This window comes from Epinephelus lanceolatus, chromosome 22, assembly GCF_041903045.1.
Source record: "Epinephelus lanceolatus isolate andai-2023 chromosome 22, ASM4190304v1, whole genome shotgun sequence".
Taxonomy (NCBI): Eukaryota; Metazoa; Chordata; class Actinopteri; order Perciformes; family Serranidae; genus Epinephelus; species Epinephelus lanceolatus.
Window position 1 is genome coordinate 22,955,009 of NC_135755.1, and position 24,992 is coordinate 22,980,000.

Here is a 24,992-nt window from a genome sequence, read left to right on the forward strand (position 1 = left end):
TATAAAGTGAATATAAAGTACACAGCTGATTTAAATGCGGAAGAATAGGGGGAATGGTTTATGTGACTGAAACAAATACTGGATGGAAATACTCTGCCTTATTAAAAACATGGACAAGAACTACAGCAGTCAGAAACGTGGATAGGTTGTACATGTAACTTTTTAGGCCAGATTTGAGATTACAGCTGTTGAGAGACACTTTTACCGTGGTTTGAAGAAGAACTTGTACTGGATGAGGACTGTGATGGCAAACATGACAACTCCCTGGATAGACATGGCGCAAAGGTTCTTTCCCACCATGTCCCAGCTGAGTGGGTCCTCAAAGCGGTCTTCCCCTGATGGAGGAAAATTAATTTGTAAAAACTTATTGTGATGAACAAAGTCAAAACACAGAGAAAAGGTTAATGTGTGTCAGTTCATGTTAATATCAAGCCCTTATCTCCAAGCTCAGAGAATGATTTAGCTGAAACATTGTCAAAATAAAAGGAATCACCAGATGTGTGTGTTCTTTCATGGACAGCCAAATATGTCTTTGTCAAAAGTTAGAGGAGAGCTGGAATTTGTCAGCTCTTTGAAGTGTTTCTGAGATGTATTCATCAGTGAAAGCCAGCAGTTTAAAATGCCACTTAGCCTTAAAAATAAAAAAAAGTGCTGTCACCTACATCATGTGAGGAAAATCAGTGATATCCTGTACTTTTCATGGTGAATGTTTTTTGGCTAATGAACACTTAAGCAAACCAGTGACAGCCCCCCACTCTAATCATCCCGCTCCTTCCCTTCCCTCCCTCACTCACATTCTACAACCCTTGAGCCCCGAGGGGGCAGAGTAAGTAGACAAGAAAAACGAAAGCGCTTTCAGTCTCATTCTCTGGTAAATAGCCCCTCTCCACACTAGCCCTTTTAGGTTGTGATTGCTTTTCTCTTCCTGCTCTCCGCCACCGTCGCAAATGATTCCTCGAGCCACTATTTCCTGCTCCATCTCTCGACAGATAAGACTCCTCTTCCTCTTTCATGTGCCTCTTTGCCTCTTGATGGCCCCCTTAACCCTGGCTCCACCTCTACAAGCCATGTTGCCCTCTCCTCCCTGCCTCTTGTGTAAATTTAACACATGCAGAGGAGAGCTCGAGAGGAGGTTTTGGATATGTGTTACTGTGGGGATGTGGGCATTTTGAATGAAATAGTTTAGTGTCACTTTAAAGAAAGATAGGTTGTTTAAAGTTCCCTTCTAGATGCTAATATTTTGTTTGACATGGTTTTCCCACATAATACTTTTAAAAAAGCCTTTAAAAAGGGGTGGGAAAATGGATAAGGGTATAGAAGAGGATACGTTTTTTTAGGGTAGTGCACAGACATTGCCCCATTTCAGTAAAAGAATGTGAAAACACCCCTCTAGTGGCAAAATTTGCACAGATACAAGTCAGTAAATTTGAGGCCAGACATTTTAGGCAACATAAACAACAGCTAACATTTTGAGTGAAGAGGGTTTCAAGTGTTATTTAAGGTTGTAATACTCGGGTAAGAGGAATTAACTTGTTTTTGGCGAGCGAAGCATGTTTACTTCTTCACCGCTTTTCCAAATTGAAGGTACCCTGTGGAGTTTTTGACCATTAGTAGCGCAATGTTTTTAGGAGGAGGTCCCCATTTTGTTTGTTCTTGTGCATGAACTGCATGATAGACATCTCTGCCAATGTTTTCATACTATTCCACTGATCTACAGGAAGAAGGAAGAAACAAACAATAATGTGGATGTACACAACCCTGGTTTAAAATTTTACAAAAACTGGTTTGCAAAAGTTTCATAGCAATGATACACATGATGGGGAATATTATTGTGGGGTTTCTGGTCCTTTTAATGCAGTCACATTGGCTTTGTTGTTATTTACCTAAACACAGCACTGAGGTTTGGTGCTGGTAAAATGGAAGAAAAATGGCACAGCTGGGCTCATGCATATATTCCTGATAGCAAATGGTATCTACATATAGTCACTTAAGTCAAAAAGATTCAACATTTGCACTGTATTACAAAAAAAAATCTGGCTTGGCGAATGTTTTCACTTTTCTGTGAGGAAAATACAATCTTAGAACTTATTATTACACAAAAATCATCACTGAGATAAAGATTTTTTCTCACGGATTAGTCATGCTGTCATAGCTGTGGTGGCCTCTTACCAAAACTGCTAAAGAGGGTGGCCATCGCCTGGTTCTTGGCCATGTCAATTAGCCCTCTGCCCAGACAGAAATGTGGGAATATCAGCAGCACCTGCTTCACTATGTCGTTGATGCGGGTGACATTCTGTGAAGGAAAACGCACACAATCACACATACAAGATACAAATTAGAAACTTGGAACATTCAAGCCCTGAATGTCCCTGCCTCGAATTAGCAGGGCTGGTGGCTAGTGAGGTTTGGAAGACGGAGTGCAGCGCCCTGACACAAGCATGGATAATTAACAAACATCCTGCGCTCCGTTTGCATGCTGCGCGCTGCTGTGTTGCGGGGCTCCAAATGGCACGCTGAGGAAGCACAGAGCATCTAAGTTCATCCACCTTCTTGAAGTTGGAATTTAGCAAACGTTCGGGGACATACTGCGTGATCTGTGAGGTAGCACACATACAGTGTGTGTAAACACAAACTGATGAGGTGGTGCTCAGGTAAGCAGATGTTCATCCTTAAAATCATCACTGAGGGTAGAGGGAGCACCCGGAGACCAAAGAGACACATCTGACAAACAACAAAAGCTGTGAAAACACCTACAAACACTCTCTGTGTGTTTGCCTTTGTTTTTCTTCTAATGTTATATACAAGAACAAAGAGACAGATACACACAAACAAAACCAAAGCATATTGTTTCACTATTTCACAAGGCAAACAAAAAAAGCCAGTCTTATCTTGACAGGGCATTTCCTAGCTACAACTTGTCTTTCTCCCTAAAATTGCCCTGTCCCTTTCTCACTTTCCTCTCCCTCAAGGCCACAATTCAATGGTGGCCTAGTGAAGCACAAAAGGAATAATCAATTAAATAAAGACACAATGAACTGAGCTCTAAAAAACTGGCTTGAATAAGGAAGGAAGTACAGTGAGTACAGGGAGGAAGGACAGGATGAGGGAGAAAAAGGCAGAGGGAGGGAAGACAAAATATGACGTTTGGCACTGCATGGCGTTCAAAAGCAAGTCATGCATTATGCATGCTGCTTCATTGCAGCATAGTCTTCAAAGCTCTTGCATACATGGAGGGAGACCATAAATTCATCATTTCTGTTTTTGGGCGAGCCCGAGCAAAGAGTAGGTGGGGCGGGGGTGGCAGTGCATTTTGTTAAAGCTGTGTGCAAGATTTCCAGATGATGGCCATTGTTGTCGCTGAATTTATTCATGGATGTGTGTAACTGCTCTGTGATTTATGAGTTTCACCGAGTAAGCTTTCAATTGGCAGTTGAGGATGAGTGCATGAAGCCTGTCAGCTTACAAAAAAAATACAATCCAAATGCCAGATTTAAAGATACTTTTGTCAAGAACATTTTCTGGATCTCCATCTACTTTAAAAAGAATGTTTTAACATTTTGGGAAAGCTTTTTTGCTTTCTTGCAAAGAGTTAAATGATAAGATTCATACTGCTATCATGTCTTTACGATACATATGCAGTTACAGTCAGCAGCTGGTTAGCTTAGCTTAGCATTAAGACTGCAAACAGGGGAAAAGGTTAGCCTGGATCTGTCCAAAGGTAAACAACTCCACCAACCAGCACCTATAATACACATTGATTAACATGTCAAATAATGTGTGTAACTATCTGGAGTCTCTGCTGGTTGCCTCGCAGCCGGTCCTGGCCGTCTTTTCTATTTTGTGTATGGACTTTTAACCTTTATGTGAATCGGGACTTATTTTTTGTGTAAGATTTCTACATGTTTTATCCATTTGTCATGGTGTATTGTCTGTATTTTTTTTATGATACCTGCCTTAGGACAACGGATGAAATTTAGCAACTGTGCTAACTCCGGCATATTTATATTGATGCTTTTTGCTGATATGTTGATTAATGTGCATTGTCCTAATCAAATAAATAAATAAAAAAATAAAAAATAAATAAATAAAAGGTCTGGCAGTGAACTAGCTAATAATAATAATAATAATAATAATAATGGAAATTAGTGAGTGGCTGTTGTTGGATTTTGTAACCTTTGAATAGAGCCATGTTAGCTCTTTCCAGTCAATGCTATGCTAAGCTAACCGCCTGCTGATTCCATATGTAGCAGACAAAACAGGGGTTCTGATCTCATCATCTAAGCCACTGCAATAAGCGAATAAGTGTTTTCCCAAAATGTCAAACTATTCCTTCAACCCGGCACACTTGGTTTTATCGCTTCTTCTTTTTTCTTCCACATGATCATGAAAGTGAAGTAAAGCACGTCCAAATCCACGATTCGATCTGACTTTCAACGTTTTTCTTTAGCACTGAAGGCTATGCTACTGTCCAGCGATGGAATCTTGAACCATAAAGACCAGTAGGTCATTGGTTTTACGCTCTGACAACTCTCATTTACATTTTAAACTTCTACCTGAACAAGCTAGGCTACATGCTATCAAGTGTGATATGACTGCCATATTAATTAGGAATGTACCATACTAAGGCCGTAGGATCAAATGTAAATGATTTATTTAAAATGTAATAACACTAACTTATTTCATCAATCAACTGGGGAAAAAAGAAGAGCCCTTAGATGGCACAAGGATACTTATCAAGAACAGCTTTAGTTTCCCCTGCAAATTTTAACTTCACGAGCATAGCCTACAAACTGTAGCTTTTTCTGTCAATGACTCGTTCATTCAGCTCCCGGGGAAGGCAAAATGTTGTCTTCAGTGAAGCAGGAGGAATTTTGACTTCTACTGTTGAACTTCAATTTAGAGTCAAAACTGTGAAACCCCTTCTATTATACAGAAGCTTAGGAGCTATGTAGATATTTTGTTTGCTAAGTGCTTCTGGCTTGAAACCATCATGGATAGTCTAAAATTATGCAGCAGAACTATTAAAACAAACAAACAAAAAAAAAAACAATTGCTGTTTTATGTGGAACAATCCTGTCTCTTAACATTCATATACTGTTCATAAAACTTTATACTGGATTTCCTGGTCCAAAAGAAGAAAGCAATCTAACTTTCTCTTCCCCCCTTGTGGCAAAACATACAGTAATGTTCAAGATCAAAAGTGGCTATATGCATACAGTCAGATTTCTTTGCTTGAGTAGGTGGTCACTGCCCTTGTTTCTCTCAAGAAGATCTGAAAGGGTGATGAAAAGGCCTCATTGATCATGATGTCAAAGCAAACCTTCAGATGTCCGGCAGTGTCTTCAACCATAATTCATCACTCCTTTTATCTACATTTACACATTCGCTCAAGGCTAAGGGGTACAAAGGACTGCAATCACAAATTATAGCTAAGAGTAGAATAAGAGACATCATTTAAAAAATGTATCCCCTCCATCAATCAATACATAAGTGTTCGTGACATTCACAATACTATGTTTCAGATCAGGCCAATGAACCACAACACTGATTTTTTTTTAACTTCAATTCTTATAACAAGCTCATATCTGCAAAAAAAGACAACGCAAATCTAAACTGTTTCAGACTTATGAGAAAATAATTGTCACACAGCATAGCTCAACTTTATATGCATGGCATTATATTCTCACACCTATCACAATGCTTCACCACCTGCTCACAACCCCACAATCAGCTATTTAACCAATCATATCACTGTATAACCAGACAATAAAACTTATGGACAGAAAACAATGAGGTGGCTTCATTGTCACAGCTTGAAACTAGAATTACTGCCTTGCGGTTGTATCCTTCTGCAAACCAGTCAAGTTGCACTTTGGCACACTTTACGTCCATGTCTGTGAAAACATGGATGTTTCGCATACATCTTTCCCTCGGCAACACAGAAGAGCTATACAATCTGCACTGTTTTAAGATTAGTGTCACCAATTTAGTCTCTGGCAAAATGTCTCCCCCTCTGTTCCTGAGATATGACATTAAGTGATGGCAAGCAAAGTGTTTTTGCAGAACATTATGATGTCGTAGTGCAGCTAACCTTTGACCTTTTGGATTTAAAATGTCATCCTATCATCACTTTATCCTCTTATATGTTTGTGTTACATTTTGTCATAATTAGCATATGAATTCTTGAGTCAAGGCCAAAAACATGTTTTGTGTATCACAGATACCTTGACCTTTGACCTTCCACCACCGATTTCTAATCAGTTCATTCTTGAGTCCAAGTATATGTTTGGACCAAATTTGAGGAAACTTCCTCCGGGCCTTCTTGAGATACTGCATTCACCAGAATGAGACAGATGCAAGGTCACTGTGACCTTGACCTTTTACCACCAAATTCTAGTCAGTTCATTCTTGAGTCCAAGTAGATGTTTGGACCAAACTTGAGGACACTCCCTCAAGGCATTCTTGAGATAATGCATTCACCAGAATAAGATGGATGCAAGGTCACAGTGACCTTGACCTTTATCCACCAAATTCTGATTAGTTTATTCTTGAGTCCAAGTCGACGTTTGGACTAAACTCCCTCCAGGCCTTCTTGAAATATTTCATTCACAAGAATGAGACAGATGCAAGGTCACTGGTCACTGTGACCTTGACCTATGACCACCAAATTCAAATCAGTTCATTCTTGAGTCCAAGTGCACATTTGTGCCAAATATGAAGAAATTACCTCAAAGTGTCTTTCAGATATCATGTTCACAAGAATGAGATGGACGCAAGGTCACACTGACCTTGACCTTTGTTCACCAAATTTAATCACTTCATCGTTGAGCCCAAGTGAACATGTCCCGCATTAAAAAACAAAAAATCCCATGGTGTTGTTGAGATATTGTGTTCACAAGAATGAGACAGACAGGGTCACAGTGACCTTGACCTTTGACCAATGACCAAAAAAATCTAATGGGTTTATTGTTAAGTCTAAATGAATGTGCCAAATTTAAAGCGATTCCCTCAAGGCATTCCTCAAGATATTACATTTACATCAATAGGATGAGCTGACGTACGTATGGACAGATGTACATATTGACAAGCCGAAATCATAATGCCTCCAGCCACGACTATTACCAGGATGAGGGCACGGAAACACACTATGTTTAGCCTTGAAAGCTTATTAAGGTAATCCAACTTATAGCTTGTTTTTAAATGCTTACACAGTAACACTGCTTCACTCCTTAATGAACACACAGGCCTCAACAAACAATAACTACTGTACTGCATTACCCAAAACCTGACGTGGACAATCAGTCTTTTCTGTTGAAGGAGAAAACTATAAAAATGTCTACCAACTAAAGTGAGTATGCAACACAATATAAATTTTCAATAAAGGTACTAAATTATGACTTAAGGAGAAACAACACTGTTCACACACTTAGTGCCACAGTAGATACACCAGGATTTTGTATTTTTTGTGGACTGATTTTTGTGTATGTACTTTTTGATGTATTTATTTTTCTTTTTTATTAATTTAAGTATAAAAATTCCCTGTGGATAGGTGCTACAAACACTAAACAGAGCGCACATGGTTCATGTATAGGGTTGGGATCCGGATCCGGTTCTCCGGAACAGGTTCCACCACATTTGGAGTAACGGTTCCTGGAAACGGTTCCTAGATTGTAAAAAACGTTACATGCATTTCCATTAGAGTGCGTCACGGGCCGCATATTTCTGTCCAATCCTGACCGAGCCCAACATTATTTAATTACTAAAGCACTTAGTTTGTGTCACACAGTTGTTATGGTTACAGGCTATTTATCAGGAGAGGGAGACCTCCGTGTTTGAGACGGGAGCGGGCAGTGGGAGGTCCGAGGCTTCCAGCAAGGGGAGAGGGAGAAATATAACAAAATAAGATAAAATAGGAAAAACCTGTCACCCTCTTTAATTTAATTTTCAGCGTTTAATCAAGGCGGAGACTGGTGGCGGGAGGTCCCAGGATTCCAGCGAGGGGAACGGTAGAAACAAAGAGCCAATGTGTGTGTGTGTGTTCAGTTCAGGTGTTGTCACTTAAAAATAACAGTGCCCAAGCATGAATGCATATAAGTATTTTTTTATTACATTGTTGTGGTTAATTTGAGGTAATAGTGTTACTGTATAAATCAGAGAATCACTTTTTGTTGTTATATATTCTCAGGGAGATGATACAAGCTCTAAATCTGAAATACACACCACACACAAATGTGTATTTTCATCTAATTGTACTGTGCAACAGTTAGAATAAAGTTTTTGTATTTGTATGATTGCATTTGTGTTTATTATATACTTGTTTAAAGCTATAGTGCGTAACTTCTACATGTCCGTAAATGTCCGTTTCACCCAAGCCACTACTAGAGGAGATGACACAATGCTGATTAAGCCGATCGGCTCTAACATCTCGCGGTATTTTTCAATATATATCATTTTTAGTTTGCGTGTCGACCGGCGACATTCCCGCGCTGGCGCACAGGAAATGCTCCCTCACAACAAGAAGGGAGGGGGAGAAAGAGCGGAGAGTGTCATAGCAAGAAGTAGAGCGCAGGTAGAAAGAGAAAGCAACATGGTGGAGAAGCGGCCGAGACATGGTTCAGAAGTGGATCCTACCACAAAGAAAAAGCCTGGACGTTCGGCTGAAGGTCTATTAGCAAAGAAGGAAAGTGACCGACGGAGAGGGCAAACAAGGATTTGTATTGGCGTCGCTTTTTCTTGGTGGAGAGCCCTGAAGGAAGAAATTGGGCTGAGGGCAGACACGGATGTTGCCTTGCTGCTGTTGGATAAGTAAGTGACTTGGTTTATAATTATATTATGAGTAGTATGTGTTGCTGTTACATGTACTGGACCTAGTACTTTATTATTTTCTTGGAAATGGTGCTATGAACGTAATGTCTTGTTAGCAGCCTGGTGTTCGCCACGTTGTGTAGCGTTGTGTACACGGTGTGAAGCGAGTGTTACTCTGTTTAGATGGTGTGTGGCGACTGGCGAGTGTTACTCTGTGTACGGTGTGTGTGGCGACTGGCAAGTGTTACTCTGTGTACGGTGTGTGTGGCGACTGGCGAGTGTTACTCTGTGTACGGTGTGTGGCAAGTGTTACACTGTGTACATGGAAGTGCTGCCAGCTTATTAGTTGTAATAACGCATAATCCGCTGGGAGGTGACAGAAGTTACGCATTATAGCTTTAAGTATAGCAAGTATAGTGAATATAATGTAGGAATCGGTAAGAGGAATCGGTAAGGAATCGGACCGTAAAAAAGGAATCGGTAAGGAATCGGACCGTTAAGAAGGAATCGGTAAGGAATCGGAATCGTTAAAATCCTAACGAGTCCCAACCCTATTCATGTATATAAACGTAAAATTCTAATGTCATATCAAATAAACTAAACTACTTACTAAGGGGAGCTGAGGTGCGTTCAGGAACATTAATTTACAAGAGGAATTCCAATAAACAACATACTCTTTGTGTATTTCTTGAACCATTTTTTAGTTTGACTTGTATCCAGTTGATAAAACATGTATTTGTCCTGCTTATCACAATAAGCTAGCTAGACTTGTATTAAAATATGAAAATAAGGACAATCTTTAAAGCTGCTGTCCAGTGTAGCAGAGGAATTTAAAGATGACACGAACACTATCTTTCCTTACCGTTTCCAAACAAATTTAATGTCCAACATATTTTTCTCCTCCCTTGTTCACTAACGCATGTAAATATTCACATACACACAGATGTCTTGGGATTTGTTGAAGGCACCTCTGTTCTTTACAGTCAAAACTTAGCTTATACAGAGATAAGGAAAGTCAAATAAACAACAGCTATGACCTTGGCTGAATGCAGCCCATCCGTCTGGCAGAGGAATGCGAAGAAAGGGAGACCTAATTTGAGATCGATACATGAAATAACACACCTTCTCTTGACTGGGTGTTCATCAAGGAGATCTAAGAGGCTCTTAGTCGGGGATGATGAAACGCTGGACAATTTTCCTCCTTACGTTCGCGCTTTATGCCCATAAATCATTTTCAAATGGTTTTGAAGGTGGTATGGTCTGCGAGGCGCTTATCTGACCCATATCGCCACTTGTGCTTATTCCCGCAGCATGGCTTCATTCATAATGCCGGGAATCACAATGAGAGCAGACAGACACAATATATGGCTCAAATAGTCTAGTTAGATATTTTTCTGCAGATGGTATTCATAGTTTTTTGAGCTATTGTAGTCCTTGTGGAAAGGCGGGCATGCTAACCACCAAGTTGAAGAATTTTTGTGGAATTATGTGCTTTGGACGTAGAGATATGCTCATTATTTTTTTAAGGTTTTGAGCGAAAACTAGACTTAGTCAGCAGGAGCCCGTGCTTCTGTTATGTTATATAAAACGACTGACTTTAATGCCTCTTTTAAACATCCTGCCAATAAAGGATTCTGGATTCTATACAATAAACACCAATTACACTACATGAGGTAGGTAGTACCTGGCCACACTGCCACACCTTTGTGTTCACCCTGGAAAATCTATCTGCGCCTGTGGTTATCTCTGAGTGGCACGTGGTGGAGGTATTGACTCAGACACTGCTTCAAGCATACAAGGCAGGCTGGGATTGATGCAATCCACAGGGAGCTGGACAGTCCTGAGGGGAAGAAAATCTCCCATTGGTCTCGAGACAAAACTGGGGCACTGAGTCTGTAACACTGCAGCTCTGCTTCCTCTCTCAGAAAAATAGTGCTATGCCCAAAAGGGATCTAGATTCACCCTGTGCTTGAAAACAGAGAACAGACTGAGGCCTGTAGCTTTCCTTTTGAGCGACATTATTTAACTAATGCCACCGCTGAGGAGTCTTAAAGAGATCAGATGACGCTTTGAAACAGTATAAGTCACGAAAAGGAGAAGACTGGATTGAGCTGTCATGTGTAGGATCTACCCTCTCTGCCTAACTGGGGCACACCGGGGCACTGTCGTATCTGCGCTAGCTATTTTGTGAAGAGTCTGTTCCAGAGAGATATCTGCTCTGAACAGGGGACACATGGAAACCTGGAGAGTTGTAACATCTGTTGATTGATGTCGACCCATCAGGCTCTCTTATCGGCAGTGAAATCAAGTCAGATTAGCAGAATTACCATGGACCTCTGTCCCTGTCAAGTCTCAGAGAAGCACTATCTCTGTCCCTTATGCCTTGGACAAGAGAAGAGCGCAATAAATCCGTCCCTTTACACGGCAGCTGGGCAACATGCTGTCCATTGAGTTATTACCAATGGCACCTTTATGACTGATATGCTCCGTTAACACCGTATCAATAAATAAAGTGAATGCAGAGACAACAAAATGGCAACAATGACATTCTTTGACTTGCCAGCCGAAAAATACAAATTCATAATGAATGCTCGTGATAATGAAATCGCGATGCAAATGAGGCAGCCTCGTTAGGAGACAGGAGACGTCCCATGCCGTAGCCGAGCGGCGCCAGAGGAAACATCAAGTCAGAGGCAGGCGTGTCGGAGGGGACAGAGTGTGCAGAGGCAAAGTCTTTCAGTCAACATTACGCTCATACTGAAGTGTCGGATCAGAGCTGTGGGAGACATTCCAACGAAGCATCAGATGTTTAAGCAGCTTGTCAGAGAGCGAAACGACATTGTGTGCGCTGACAGAGAATGAGTGATCAACGCGAGGCTAAAAATGTGAAATGAAAAAAAAAAAAAAAATTCCAAAAGTGGGTGATGTATGCTAATCATGCAAACAACAATTAAGTCTACAAATCAAAGTAGACATATTCAGTTCAGAGACCAAAAGAGAGAGACACCAACAGAAGCAGAAAGCTGTCTCAACCACAGCCACCTGTAAGAGCTCTGGCTGTGACACTAAATGCTAAGTCAGAATAGGCCGTCATAATAGGGCCAATTTCTCTCCTTTTTTTAATGAAATGCGATTTAAATTCTAATCAAAAGCAAAGTGACTGACAGTCAACATCCCTCTCTCTCTCTCTTCCTAAGCTCTCCATTTCTTATGCAGGTCTTTTTTGGTGTCTTTGTCTTTTGATTCCCCTGAGACTGAAGCAGCTTGCAGTTAAAATGAACACTTGCTGAAAGATGGATGAGGAAAGTTCTCCGAAGACCCAATTCTCACCAAACGATTAAACATTAAAGAGAATAGGGAAAATAACTCCTTTGAAAAATCCTTGAGAGGATAAAGGAAATATATTAAAAGTTATACCAGGTGGGTACACACTCCACCCACGTGCGTATGGAAGCCTTTGCTTCCAAAACACAGAGCGTTTATCTATGATTCAAGTCAATTAGCCATCCACTGCTATAGCTCCCAAATATATTTTTTACGCAGCTATGGGAGCCTGAATGTCTGTGTCTGCTGTTTTATAGAAGCTGCGTCTTCCACTGTGTTAAAATTGTCCATATAGGTGTCTTGTCCTCACATCCATTCCAGGATATGTGTGTGTTTTTGTGTGTGTTTGTGTGTAGGTGCCACTCACATCATCATCATCAAAGAGCTCCATAACAAAGGTGGCTATGCTGCCGTTAATGCCAATGAAGAGGTTGATGCAGGTCAGCACAACGTAGGCAGTGCTGGGCACGCTGAAGATGAAGGAGGCGGGATACATCATAGGGGTGATGGACCACCTACAGAAAACAAGACACCATCACATGAGCAGACAGAGATGGCAAACTGGGCCCCCTGACCTGATTTAGCAGAATTACTGTATTGTCAAAGTGAAAATAACTCCAGCCTGAGGATTAACACTCATTAAACTTAACGCCAGGGTTTATGTGACAGCGGTGGCCAATTTCGTGTCAGCAAGAGTTTATGCCATTTTCCATTCATAAATGCAGATTACCAGGTCAGTTGCACCGTTTCATGGCATCACCCACCGGCCTCTTCCGATCATTTGCATGTTCAGTAAGTGACCCATAAAACACGGCTGAGCAATAAATGCCGCCCACACTTGGCCTGCAGTAGTTCAAGTTCAGTATTAGAAGTAGTAGGAGCAAGGTTCTGCTTAAAGTGATCACTGAAGTAGTAAAACAACAGTTCAATATCTATAATAGCATTTTATGAATGAGCTCTGTGTAATTATTGGGCACGCAGGCGGAAATAAAAAATCTAATGGGCCACGGAATTTTAAGTGTTTAATGATGGTTTATCTGTGGACTTTGAGTGTTTAAAGGTCAGTCTACAAATCTCTTTATTATTGCTACTTTTTTTTTTCTTTTACTTGTATGAACTCTTACTATATGCATCATATGTTCGATCATGTTGGGTGTTAATGACACCTCATTAACACATTGATTTCCTGAATGATTGATCTGAATTAAGACAGATATGATGCAACAACAAGAACACTGCAACCATGCTCTGATCACCATCATGGCTGAAATAAATGTGCTGCACTTAGTTTTGCGAATAACCAGCTATTTTTATTAAATTGGACTGATATCTCCAAACTATAAATGATGAACATAAAGATTTAATTTTGTCAGCGAAGCACTTTTGTTACCCCTTAAGCCTGGTTAAGTACGATAATTTCTTCATATCAACATTTGAATATTTTATTAAATATACTATGTGTGGTTACACTGTAGCTTCTGTGAAGTGCTCAAAGTAGTGGATGGAGATCAAACTATACAGTTTATATGATGTTGTTGATCAGTGTGGAGAAAAAAAAGCTATATAAATAGTATCCAATAACGAACAATCCATGGTCTGACAGCCAAAAATACATGGGTCATGGCTGCGGCACATCATGTAAGTGGGATTTTTTTTTTTTTTTTACCTGCTCCACACTGGTGCTGCCAGCTTCACTGTGTGCATAATGAGTTTAGAAAAGTGATAATGCAGGTGGTTATGGAGGGTGTGGATGTGTAGGCTACTTTAACAGGTACTGAAGTCATTAACCGGATCGTTTTAACAACAGGGTGCATTGATTTGATAGATTTATTTTTCTGTGAAATGTAAAAACAGAGATAACGTTGCTCTGATGCTTCACATTGCCTCTGGTACAATGAAGTATTCGTTTTTATGGTTTTTAAAGAGATTGTACTCATTTTTTACAGAGTTCTATGTCGTTTTTACCTGTTGGAGGGCTGCAGAGCGTGCGCAAAGAAAAGATAGCCTATCCAGGTAAAATTACTGGTTAGCACGGCGGTGGCCATAGTTTAGTGTAGCAGCTTTAGTTGATTACAATAGACGCGCTCTGCTACGTGCACGCTGCTACAGATGTGCTGTGCCGCAACTGTGCCCAATGTATTTTGACCATAAATGTCATAAAAGGGTGACCCTACTTCCAAAAATTAAATCAAAGAAGTGAGACCTGCTATCACTCCTACACTGACTGAAAATTAAACTTTGAATACAAACACTTTGGTGTTTTAAAGGTTCAGTTGAGATTCACCAAAGTCACACAATAACACAAAGTAACTGGTGGAGGCAATAGTAGACCAGCAGCTCCTGTATTCTGCCAGGTAAAGTTACAGTTTTTGTCAATAGCGTCTGGCTTAGAAAAGAGCATCGATAAGAAACTTATCTGCTAGGTCAGGTCAGAAAGGGCTGTCTGTTTGGGAAGTACTGAGCATACGACTGGATAAATGAGACTTGGATTTTACTGCACTAGTTTTGTAAATGTATTATTTTAAAGTTTATAGTTTTGCTGTTGTCAACGTAAACCCCTTTTACTTAAGTTTATCAAGAATTTTCTTCTTTTTTGAATTCTTCGTTCACTGGACGCATGTGAGAAAAACAAAGTTTCTTCAAGATTTCAGCGCAACACATGGTGAGTAACTGATATACAAACAATCATTTGGGGGATGAAGTATTCCTTAAAGTTGGTATTGAAAGTATTTCGTTTTTAATTTACTTACCCGTACAGAACAAGCAGAAGAATCAAAGCAGGCAGGTTAGGAGGTGAAACGTAGGCTTTTTGTTGGAAGCAGAGGAAGATCGTAATCACAATCAAGCATGGGATGATGTAGTTACACTGTTGGGACAAACATAAACAAGCAAACAGAAAAATAAGCAGCTATCCCAATGAGAAGCAGAGGCCAGTGCTTCATTGAAAACTTGCTCATCAAGGCATTAGTGAGGACGTAAAAAAATATTGCTTGCTTGTAACTTTTTTTTAGAATGAAAAGACGTGTAACTATGAAATCTGGAGTATAATTAGCTCTCAAGTAAATTTCCCTTTAATTTACTGATTAATTCAGTGAATATCAGACTCTTGTGTTTGAGGCAAGTTACTGAGGAATCACACATTGACCTGAATAATCGTTTTATGAACTATTGACTAAAAGACTAATAGTTATTCAGTGGTTGTTTAAATCAAGTCAATAACAGCAAAAGGCTGGAAAACAAGGATTATATTCCCTTTGGTTGCAGAGGTCTTTTTCCACTGGTAAATAAATAATAAAATAAACAGAATGCACCAAGAAACAATGAGAAATGTTTATTTACAGTCCACGTTCAAGTTTACACTGCTACAATATTAAGAACATTTTCAACCTGGATTCCTTGTAATGTCTACTGCCGATAGAGCATGTATACTAATGCAAAGAGCTTCAGGCTAGAATCATTAGACTGACTCCTCAGGTACATTTGTCTTCCACTCAGGCAGTGTTTATCCGCCATAATGACGAGTATCCTTATGCAATTTCTTTACCAAAAGGTAGCTGATAAAATGTGTACTTCCATTATACCTCGGGGAAACTGCCGGTAAGCCTGTTGAGTGTAACCAGCTGGGGCAGCGGGAGTCGATAATTACGCCTCAGCCAATAACTGTTGCACCGGTGAAGCTTTTTCCCAAAAGCCAGCAGTGTCAAAGCTGCATTATCAATTACAGTGGATGGATATTTTTTTCACATATAGCCTTAGGTGGAAAAAAATCTTTAGGGTAGTACAGTAGAAGATTATCAAACTAGGGTAAGATGAGGCCTATGGAGTTACATGAGTCTCATTAACATGAATGACTCATAGTTTTTACCCACATTTCACTCACATTACACATAAATAAGTGGGAATGCTAAATTGCACCAAGAAGTCATGATTGATTAAGAGGTGAAACAGCAGCCTCGTGAAGCCGGTACTTACCATGTCCCAGGCAAAATTGGCCAACCAGTAGACAGCTGGGTTTACTCCACTGACAAATTGCAGATGCTTGGCTTTGTTCACCCTCTCTTGGATGAGGAAGAGGACAAAGCTGGCAGGGATGAAGGACATGGCAAAGATAACGCAGATGGACACCACCACGTCAGTGGAGGTTGTGGCCCTGTGATTGAAGAGAGCACAGCAAACAGGAAGTTGACTGGAGAGCTATTAGTGTGTACCAGGACACTAAAGATGAAAGACCAAAATAGAAGTGATTAGGCTTTGTCTATAAAACCGATGATGTGTTTCGGCTCTGAAAATATCCTTTTTGATGTCAACAAAACACTGTCACAAAAAAGGGAATTATTTCACTACAACACAGTCATTTGTATTTTTCCTTGTTTTCTCCTTTTAATGTAATGCCTTATTTGTTTTATTCCTTTTCATGTGTCTTTCTTCTCCAGAAACTGTCAATAAGGACCAAACTAAATTACACTAATACCATAGGTGTAGATTTTTAAGGGGACGAAGGGGGCACGTTTCACTGGCTGTGGGCTGCTGCTTTATAAACAGGCTGTCAACATCCATGCTGCCACCACAGACAAACACTATGGAAGTGGATCAAGAGACAGACCTGCCCCCATATTTCTCTCTTAAACTCAAACCGTACTTTGATCAAACGGTAAAACTAGGCAGTGCTGAATAAATATGAACCAAGATTCTGTTACTGCACTGCCTGTTCCTATCTTAAAATGCTTTCAGAACATTTTTTAGTGCCCTGTTTGGTTGTAATAGTGGGAGTTTGTGAACAGGAAGTGGGCGCCCTGCTGTTTTCTACATAGTGAAAACGGAGGCTGAAATAACTGAGGTCAAACGGTAAAACAAAGTGGTGCTGATCAAATATAAATGAAGATTCTGTTATTATGTTGCTTTTGTGTTGCCTCAAACGTTTTCCAAAATATGTCTTAGCATACTGTTTAACTGTAATACAAGACTGTTTGTCACCAGCTGGCTGCCATTGTGTCAAACAAACATGTTTGCATTCTGTTACCTGCCAGCAGGAGCATTTATTGGTCCGGTGCGACGCAGTGCATTCTGGTATTTGTAGGTTTTCTTCCTCTTATGCCCAGTTCAGACCACAGATTCGCAACGAGACAAGTTGAAAGATGCAACTACTTGCAATGCACCGTTCTGCAACGTTCTAAAAACAATGCCAATGTAACTAGATGAGATGGTGTATCATTGCTATGCAACAACTCTCTGTACTGCCACTCTGATTTCCAGCTTTTCCGGCTTATTTTGTGGCCGAATATAATTGTAGCTTCTTAAAAAATGAATGAGGATAGTGATAGTGAGATACTGGCTACAGTTGCATTTGTAATAGTGATGAAACTGTGAAAAACAGAAACAAAACAAGCTTCAGATGGACTAGCAATCCCAATTAATCAGTAAATGAGAATGTGTGTTGGGTGGGGCAAAAGCGTATACAGCGAGCAGCAGTAGACTTGACCAGGAGATTTGCTTTACATTCTAAAACCAGCCGCTGGCAATTTGACAAACTGAGTTGCAGGTGACACCATCAGCCGGCTTAAGTAAAGCTCAGACAGCCAGTTCACACCACTGCAACTTTTCCCAGCAAGTTCTTATATATTTTCGGCCCATCACAAATCATTGGTCTGAACTGGGCTTTAAGCAAAAGCAAATGCTACAGCCCTTTCTACTGCACAGACAGCCCAGTTTTATGAGAAGACTATCTGTCCAGTGATAAAATATTTCTTTAACTACTATTACTTCTGCTACTACTACACAGGTAAATTGTATAATGATCATACGGTTTCCACTGCGTTTACGTATGCTAAAATATGTGAGCCGTTACCTAAGGGTACTGTAAAGTGCTTTGGATCAAACCTTCCACATGAATTGGAATGTGAGATATCTTTATGAAATACAGAGCTTTAACTCAATTGAAATCTAAATTAAACGGTCTCATGCTACCAATGAAAGTGATTAAAGTTCTAGTGTGATATTCACTGCATTTTAATGTATTTCTTTGGGAATACTGTCTCCCTTCATTTGCGATTTCAGTGGGCACGAGTTATCGCTGTACACCACAGCAGTGGCGTCAGTGAGAATAGAAAAGGTTAGAGGCGGCAGAATCAACACTGTGCTGTGGATAAAGTGTACGCAAGATTTTGTCACTGTCATAAAAATTTCACGAATGAATGTGAGGAGATTTTTGGGAAAAGAACAGGCCTGTAGCTACTTCTCTTATTCCCAGGCAAATGACACTTAAAAAACATTAAAGAAGCATTTGGCTCATTTCCTTTAATGCAATAAACTCATCAAATTTATTAATTAAAAACAAATTTGTTACAGAAATAATCTATACAACTAATGTTTCAGGCATGTGCTTGTTAGTATTGATGACTTCATTAGACATTAGCATTACATATATTAATGGCAAGCACTGGCAAAAGCTGTTCATACGTAATCAGAAAGCTTTTAAAGGTCATTAGCCTTCTGAAACCATGATAGCAAATTATGGTGGGGCTGCATTCAAGTCGTAGCTCCTGTTGGTCCCTTAGCAACCCAGTCGACAGGTAAAGAGAACAGAGGCACATTTCAAAATCTCGACCAGACATTGTATATGTAACAGTCTCCTTCTTTCATGCTAGAAACAAATTGTTCCTTTCTCCTCAAGACGCTGACCTTCCTTTCACTGCCGTGTATATCTTCATTTATGCCATCCTGGCTATGAAAATGTCCTCCGTTGCGACTGCTCAATTAGCATTGGATAAAACTGTGGTGTATTCTTTTAACCCCCCCCACCATCATCCTCACCCTCGGCCCATGATAATCTCTCACATGCCTCTTGCTGTGTATTTAGCATATTAAATAAGTTACCCTGTGTGGCTACAAGGCTGTATTTATCATCGCCAACCAGACGCAATTAGAACACATAAATATGAAATCATGCACCGCAGTGGGTGCCAGCCCAGCATTTCAACAGGTTTCAAGGGCTTCGTGCTCTGGTTGGGTGGGGAGATAATGTAGGGGACAAAGCTGTGAATGATCTAACCCCGAACACTTGAAGCTGGTTAATTGCTGTGAAGAAGAGGACAAGCAATCTGCTAATTAACTAATAATGGAGGAGCAAGAAAGATGAGCAGTGGGAGTAAAGCTTTACAGGATCTATTGCTTTCCTTTAAGTTTTTTTTTTAATGACAAGGGCTTCAGGGTGCAGCCTTAAATGTTAAAGTAAGAGGGGGGGCTGAAAGCATGAGATAATTATCAAATCTGAAGCTCCTGGCACAACATTCAGGTCGTCATTTATATTATGCAGAATTATGTAGATAATACTGAGAACCATTTCAATTTCGATGGAAGGGTATTACAATTAATTTGGTAGCTCAACCGCATATGATTTTTAAATGGGATATTTTTGCAAATAGCGTGCACAGAAACAGAAACAATATCAATTCGCTGATTGTAGCTAAATTACACATCAAATTCAACAGGGTGGAAGAGCAGACGTTTTGCCAAATTGATATTCCTGAGCAATTAAGAAATGATACGTTCAGGATATCGCCTTAATGAAACGGTGCCAAAGACTGACATTTCTGAGATGACAGAAAATTGGGAGGCTCTATTTTTGTAACAAAGCAGATAAAGCATGAGACCTTGAGCAACTGAAGTGGTCATTTCAATGGTTGTAAGCATAGCCTGTCTTTCTGTTCACATACTTTTACAATTTTGAAGCTCATGACATCAGTTGCATTGAAATTGGCTGTGAAGCACACTAGAAGGGAGTGCCACTTCAAATTAGAGGGTGCAGTGCAATTCTGGTGTCCAACATCTGGCGAGAGAACAAGCTATTGGTGGTAAGTTATTATCCATAGAACGGCTCTATAAATTGTCTCTCCATGACATTAAGGAGGTGTCAATCAGAAATATGCATTTATTTTAAAGCTGATTATTCCTTTCAGCTGACATGGAGACACATTTTGTTCCAGGTGGAGGTCGGTGGCTTTCTTAGCGCTCTGTAATTCAATGGCTTTACTTAGGCTGTTGGCGAGCAAATTATAGGAGACATCATAACCACAGTCACAGCTACCTACAGCAAAAATGTAGGCATTTAACGTTAAATTACACTATTCAACTTTCATATAAATGACTTTTGGAACTTAGAGTGCTTTAATATTTCCTGTGGATTCCCACCATGCTCACCAAGCAATGTTATTCCCCTTCAAACAAAAACTGGCAGTTAACAATAACTAAATTACACATAGTAAATTAATACACGTACTAAAAGCTGCATCTGTTTTTTGGCCACTTGAGGGCAGCAGAACAAAATAAAAATAACATAATGTTATCACCTTAAAACACTGTTACGGCGAATTTGTTAGCAAACATTTTCCTATTTACACATCCAGCTATTCTCAGGCTATGTTCACAATGCAAGCCTCCGTGCTCAATTTGGATTTAATGTTAAGTTTAATGCAATATCTGATTCCAGTGTGAACTGGTTGTTGCAATGTGCAAAATAAAAGTAACAAAGACGTCACATAGAGCATGCTGTCATGCAATGTAAACAGGGAGGCCACTGAAATCAGCATTTATGGTTTCATTCATGAGTTGATTCACAGTGGAGGCCAGAGAAATCATGACCAGATGGTACGTAAGACGAGAAAGAGAAGAAAGGCAGTCAAATTAAATTAAGGCTTTTTGTGGAGAAATGGCTGCTTCTTCTGCGCAGAGGTGTGCGGATGCTGAGTCAGAGCCACGAGGAATGGGATTGTGATGTAAATGTGACACACATTTCATCCAAAATTTCAGGATGACAAGGGCTGCGTTTGTCAATGATTTTCCACAAGACTCTCATGGCAAGACTTAAAAGTGCATAGAGGTGTTTTTTCAGTAAAAAAAGCACGCTATTGCTGAAAAAGGGGTTGGTAATGGTTTGATTTACGGGTCTTAAACCCCAAACAGTAAGCCAAAAAGGGCACAAATAAATAAACCGATCCACTGTTCATCAGGAAAATACTGAAGTGGAGCTTGAAGCAACTTGACTCCTTAGTGCTTACTCATCTGCTTAAGAAGTCACTGCACTTTTCCCTTATTCTTGTCTCCAACCTGCACACTTATTCAGTAATGAAGGAGTGTCTAAGCTAATCTGGAAATCACAGTTCATAAATTGTAGTCGTCACACTCTGCTCAGGGAGGTAAAGAGGAAAAGAGGCTCATCCTGAATCTACCGTAGGCAGGCCATCGTAATTATCCCCTAACCCTGGCGCAGTCTCCCTCTCTAATTCAGGGCTGTCGTCAGCACCTGATCACTACATAAATACCCGAGTGAGGATTGGGCCGGAGCAACAGTGGGAGCGTGGAATAAAAGTGCTACTATGTGGTGAAGGGTAGCAGCCACTGAATTGCCTTTATAATGCCAGGAGTTGTGTAATAGCACTGTACCGCAATTTGCTGCAGTGGGACGTATTCCAGCTACTTTCCATTACAAGCATTGACGACAAACAGACTTAATGCACAATATCAACAACAGACACTGTTGAGGATCACACACAATCAAAAAAAAAACAAACAAAAAAAAAAACCCAAAACTGGTCATAATCACAAAACAAAACAGTACACAGTACACACAGAGCAGTTAGATCCATATGTTGTGATTTAGCACACCATTAATCTCTGGCTCTCATGGGGAGCCACTCGCCTGCAAGCCCATGGATAAAGTGTGAGGAAAAAAGAAAAAAAAAAAAAGGTATATCCTCATAAGGGGCTCCCATGGGCCTCCAAATCTGTGCATACAAATCCCTCATCTATCTATCTGTCTCACGCTTTCTATTGTATTGTCTCTTACTCATCTGTTCTCCTTTTGTCTCTGCTGTCCCTGCTTTTCTCTTCCTCTCACCCCACTGCTCCGTCCCTCTCGCTCTGCTTTATCTCTCAGTTCCCCAGTCACCATCAGTCTCTCTCTTCTGCGTCTCAGGATGCATCGTCAGAAAATCAAAAATCGTCTTCCAGCAGCGTTAAATGTTGAATTCTAAGGAGGGAAGTGCAGATGCAGTGTTCTGAAATAACTGCAGCACACACTGCAAACACTACAGAATACTTTGTCCTTCCCTTAACAAGCTGTCCACACGTGTTATCCTCAGTGGTGTAATCTAACAAGTAATGTCTTGTTAGAGTATTAAAGTGTTTCTGGAAGTAGCTGTACTCAACTTTTACTTGAACTCAACTACATTTTGTAAATAAAATGTACAGTTCTACTCCAGTACATATCCCCGAAGTATCTTAGTTATTTACTACAAAATGGGAAAGGACAGGAGGAAGGAAGAAGGGAGGAAGGAAGGGACAAACTAATGAGGGAATGGGAAGGAAGGCATATTTGATTTTGTTTTTTAAATCCTTTAAGTGGAGATACAAAGTTTTCTTTAAATGTCAAGGCTCCGTTTTTAAGGTGCTTTTTCATGTAACAAAGTAATAAACTTTTTAATCCTCAAAATTCTGACATTTGTTTTTAATTAACAGCCTTTACTTGTATTTTTACTTCCAGTACTTAGGTACAGTGGTTCTCAAATGGTGTGCCATGATGCCAATCCAATCTTTTGATACTTGAGTGCAGTAAATATCAGATGCTTTAAGAGTATTTCTCAGGTAATATTCTAATAGGTGACCTCAACTTCTACCCAAGTCATTTTCTGGTAAGATATCTGTACTTTTACTCAAGATGGCTTTCAGGCACTTCACCCACCACTATTTATCCATACAGTTTTGAAATGTAAAGTTGTGCTTGGTTTTATTTCTAAATAACACACTTATATTCCAGAGACTGTGTACCTGCCCTGTTTATCTGACCCGAACCACCACAAGGCACATGGGATGCAATACTGACACACAGTAAGGAACTTTCATGTTGCGCCTGTGCTCCACAAAGCTAAAGCACAGCCGCATCTACCCTTTAACCCCATTTTTCGCTCCGATGACTCACATGGCAACATAGGAGAGCTGCGCCTTGGTGAGGTTGAGGGGGTGATTGGCCACAGAGATGCCGTACCGGCGGGGCTCCTGTCCTGCCGGCAGATTTCCCCTCAGGATGGCGTTGTTGGCCACACTGAGGAAGGACACCATGCCGTGCCATGCCTGGTTGTAGAACCACACCTGCGGAGGTAGACACAAGCATTATAACTGAGAACAGCATGAAGGCGCTTTGCAGTTGCTTTGGATGTCTCCTAGCAACTACATCTGGCACCGATTCATTTGGCCGTGGACAATAATGGAGAAAGATTTAACACGCGGGTTATGCAAGAAGACATTTCAGAAAGATATAAATAAGTCATGAGTGTGAACAAGTTACAGATGAAACAGTCTTTATTCTGGGATAAATGTCTTTTTCAAAAAGGTTACAAAGACGTTTGGGCTTGACCTGTCTTGTCCCATTTTTAAGCAGAGCTGAGTCGTAACTTCTTCTCAGTTCACTTAAAGAAGTGTTTCTCTGTCTTTATTTTGGCTTTGTTGTCAAGCTAACTAGCAAGAAAAAGGAAGGTACAAAAGGATGATTGGACAGAATCTGTCTGCTACTTTTAACAGCTGGGTTGTTACAATCAGTGTTGTGAAGGGCTCTTAAGAGCTGTGTGCCACCAGTACGGCCACAAGAAAGTATGTCAAAGCACTTGGAAAGCCTTGTTTTTTCCCCAGCTGAAGAAATGGAGAAATCAGTGCCTGTGACAATGTCTGATGTTGTCATTTGAAGATGCACCAAGGTTCTTATGCATTTTAATGCAAATACAGTACAGTTAAATGTTATACTGTTGGGCTACTGTGCCTGGTCCCACACACTTTTATTCTGTACTTTTGTGTGTTTTTATCTTTCTGTCTTGTGATGGTTAGACTGACAGATACAATCGATTTCTGTCCGCTTCGTGCACAAAAGGCGCTCTGAAGAGAGGGGGTCAAATGATCTCTCAAACATTTTTTGGGGAGCAACATACTGATCTCTAAAAATGAGCAATAGATCTGACAACTGTTACTTTTTCACTCAACACAAAACACAGGCCTACAGTAAATGCAGAATACCGATGTGGTGCGCTGAAGCATGCTAGCTGCAGAGGCAGAATGAAAAACATTTTTGCACACTTTCCTTTTAATGTAAGTGATTCTCTGAGTCTGTGGCTGCTGGGGTGTAGAAGAAAAAGAATGGATGAAAGCGAGTGGGAGTGAGAGAGGACTCCCCGCTGATAGTGCAGCGCTAATTAAGAGTGGATGGTGTCTGAGTGTCAGCCTAACATAACACCACATCACAGAGGAGGATATGGAGAAACTCGAGTACACACACAGATGTGCGTGCACACACAGACTCTTGTCTCGCTCTTTCTGTTCTCGCCGTATCTCAGATACAAAGATCGGCCAAAACTGATATCATTTTACTATCATATTTTCTTCAGCCTGTAGTTTCTGAAAGGTCTGCAGCTAAAGTATCATTTAATGTATTCAAGATAAGTCGAGAGTGAAGAGCACAAGTATGTCTGCTAAATGCACGAGGGCGGTATAGAGGGAGTGAAAAATATGTGAGTGGATATGATTCATTTCCACTTCTGAAACTCCTTTAAACATCAGCTTGTTTTGGGGAGGAGTGAAACTCTCGCCTCAGTATGAGATATATACGCCTGAGAGATCTGGGTGAGATATTAGTACAGTGGTGGCAAATAACTAAATACACTTAAATATCATTTTGAGGTGTCCACTACTTTTACGTGACAGCTATAGCTACTAGTTACTTTCCAGAATAAGATTTTACACATAACCCTTGTGAAAAATGTATAAAATGCAACTTAATGTTTCTGCGAAATTACAATTTATCTTTGGGTAGCTGTGCTCAGAGG

The 24,992-nt window shown here is 40.3% G+C and overlaps 1 protein-coding gene across 3 annotated transcripts in view; it reads right to left on the reverse strand.

Annotated features, from left to right (window-relative positions):
* The window catches only part of LOC117246311 (phospholipid-transporting ATPase ABCA1), a 215,661-nt gene that overhangs the window by 52,385 nt on the left and 138,284 nt on the right, over nt 1-24,992 (reverse strand). For all 3 annotated transcript variants that reach the window (XM_078164219.1, XM_033610171.2, XM_078164218.1), the window contains 6 exons: nt 23,102-23,271; nt 16,102-16,279; nt 14,880-14,995; nt 12,497-12,644; nt 2,170-2,293; nt 206-335 (listed from right to left, as the gene is read on the reverse strand). In XM_078164219.1, the coding sequence (XP_078020345.1) occupies nt 206-335; nt 2,170-2,293; nt 12,497-12,644; nt 14,880-14,995; nt 16,102-16,279; nt 23,102-23,271 (866 nt within the window). The remainder of the gene's footprint in view (nt 1-205; nt 336-2,169; nt 2,294-12,496; nt 12,645-14,879; nt 14,996-16,101; nt 16,280-23,101; nt 23,272-24,992) is intronic.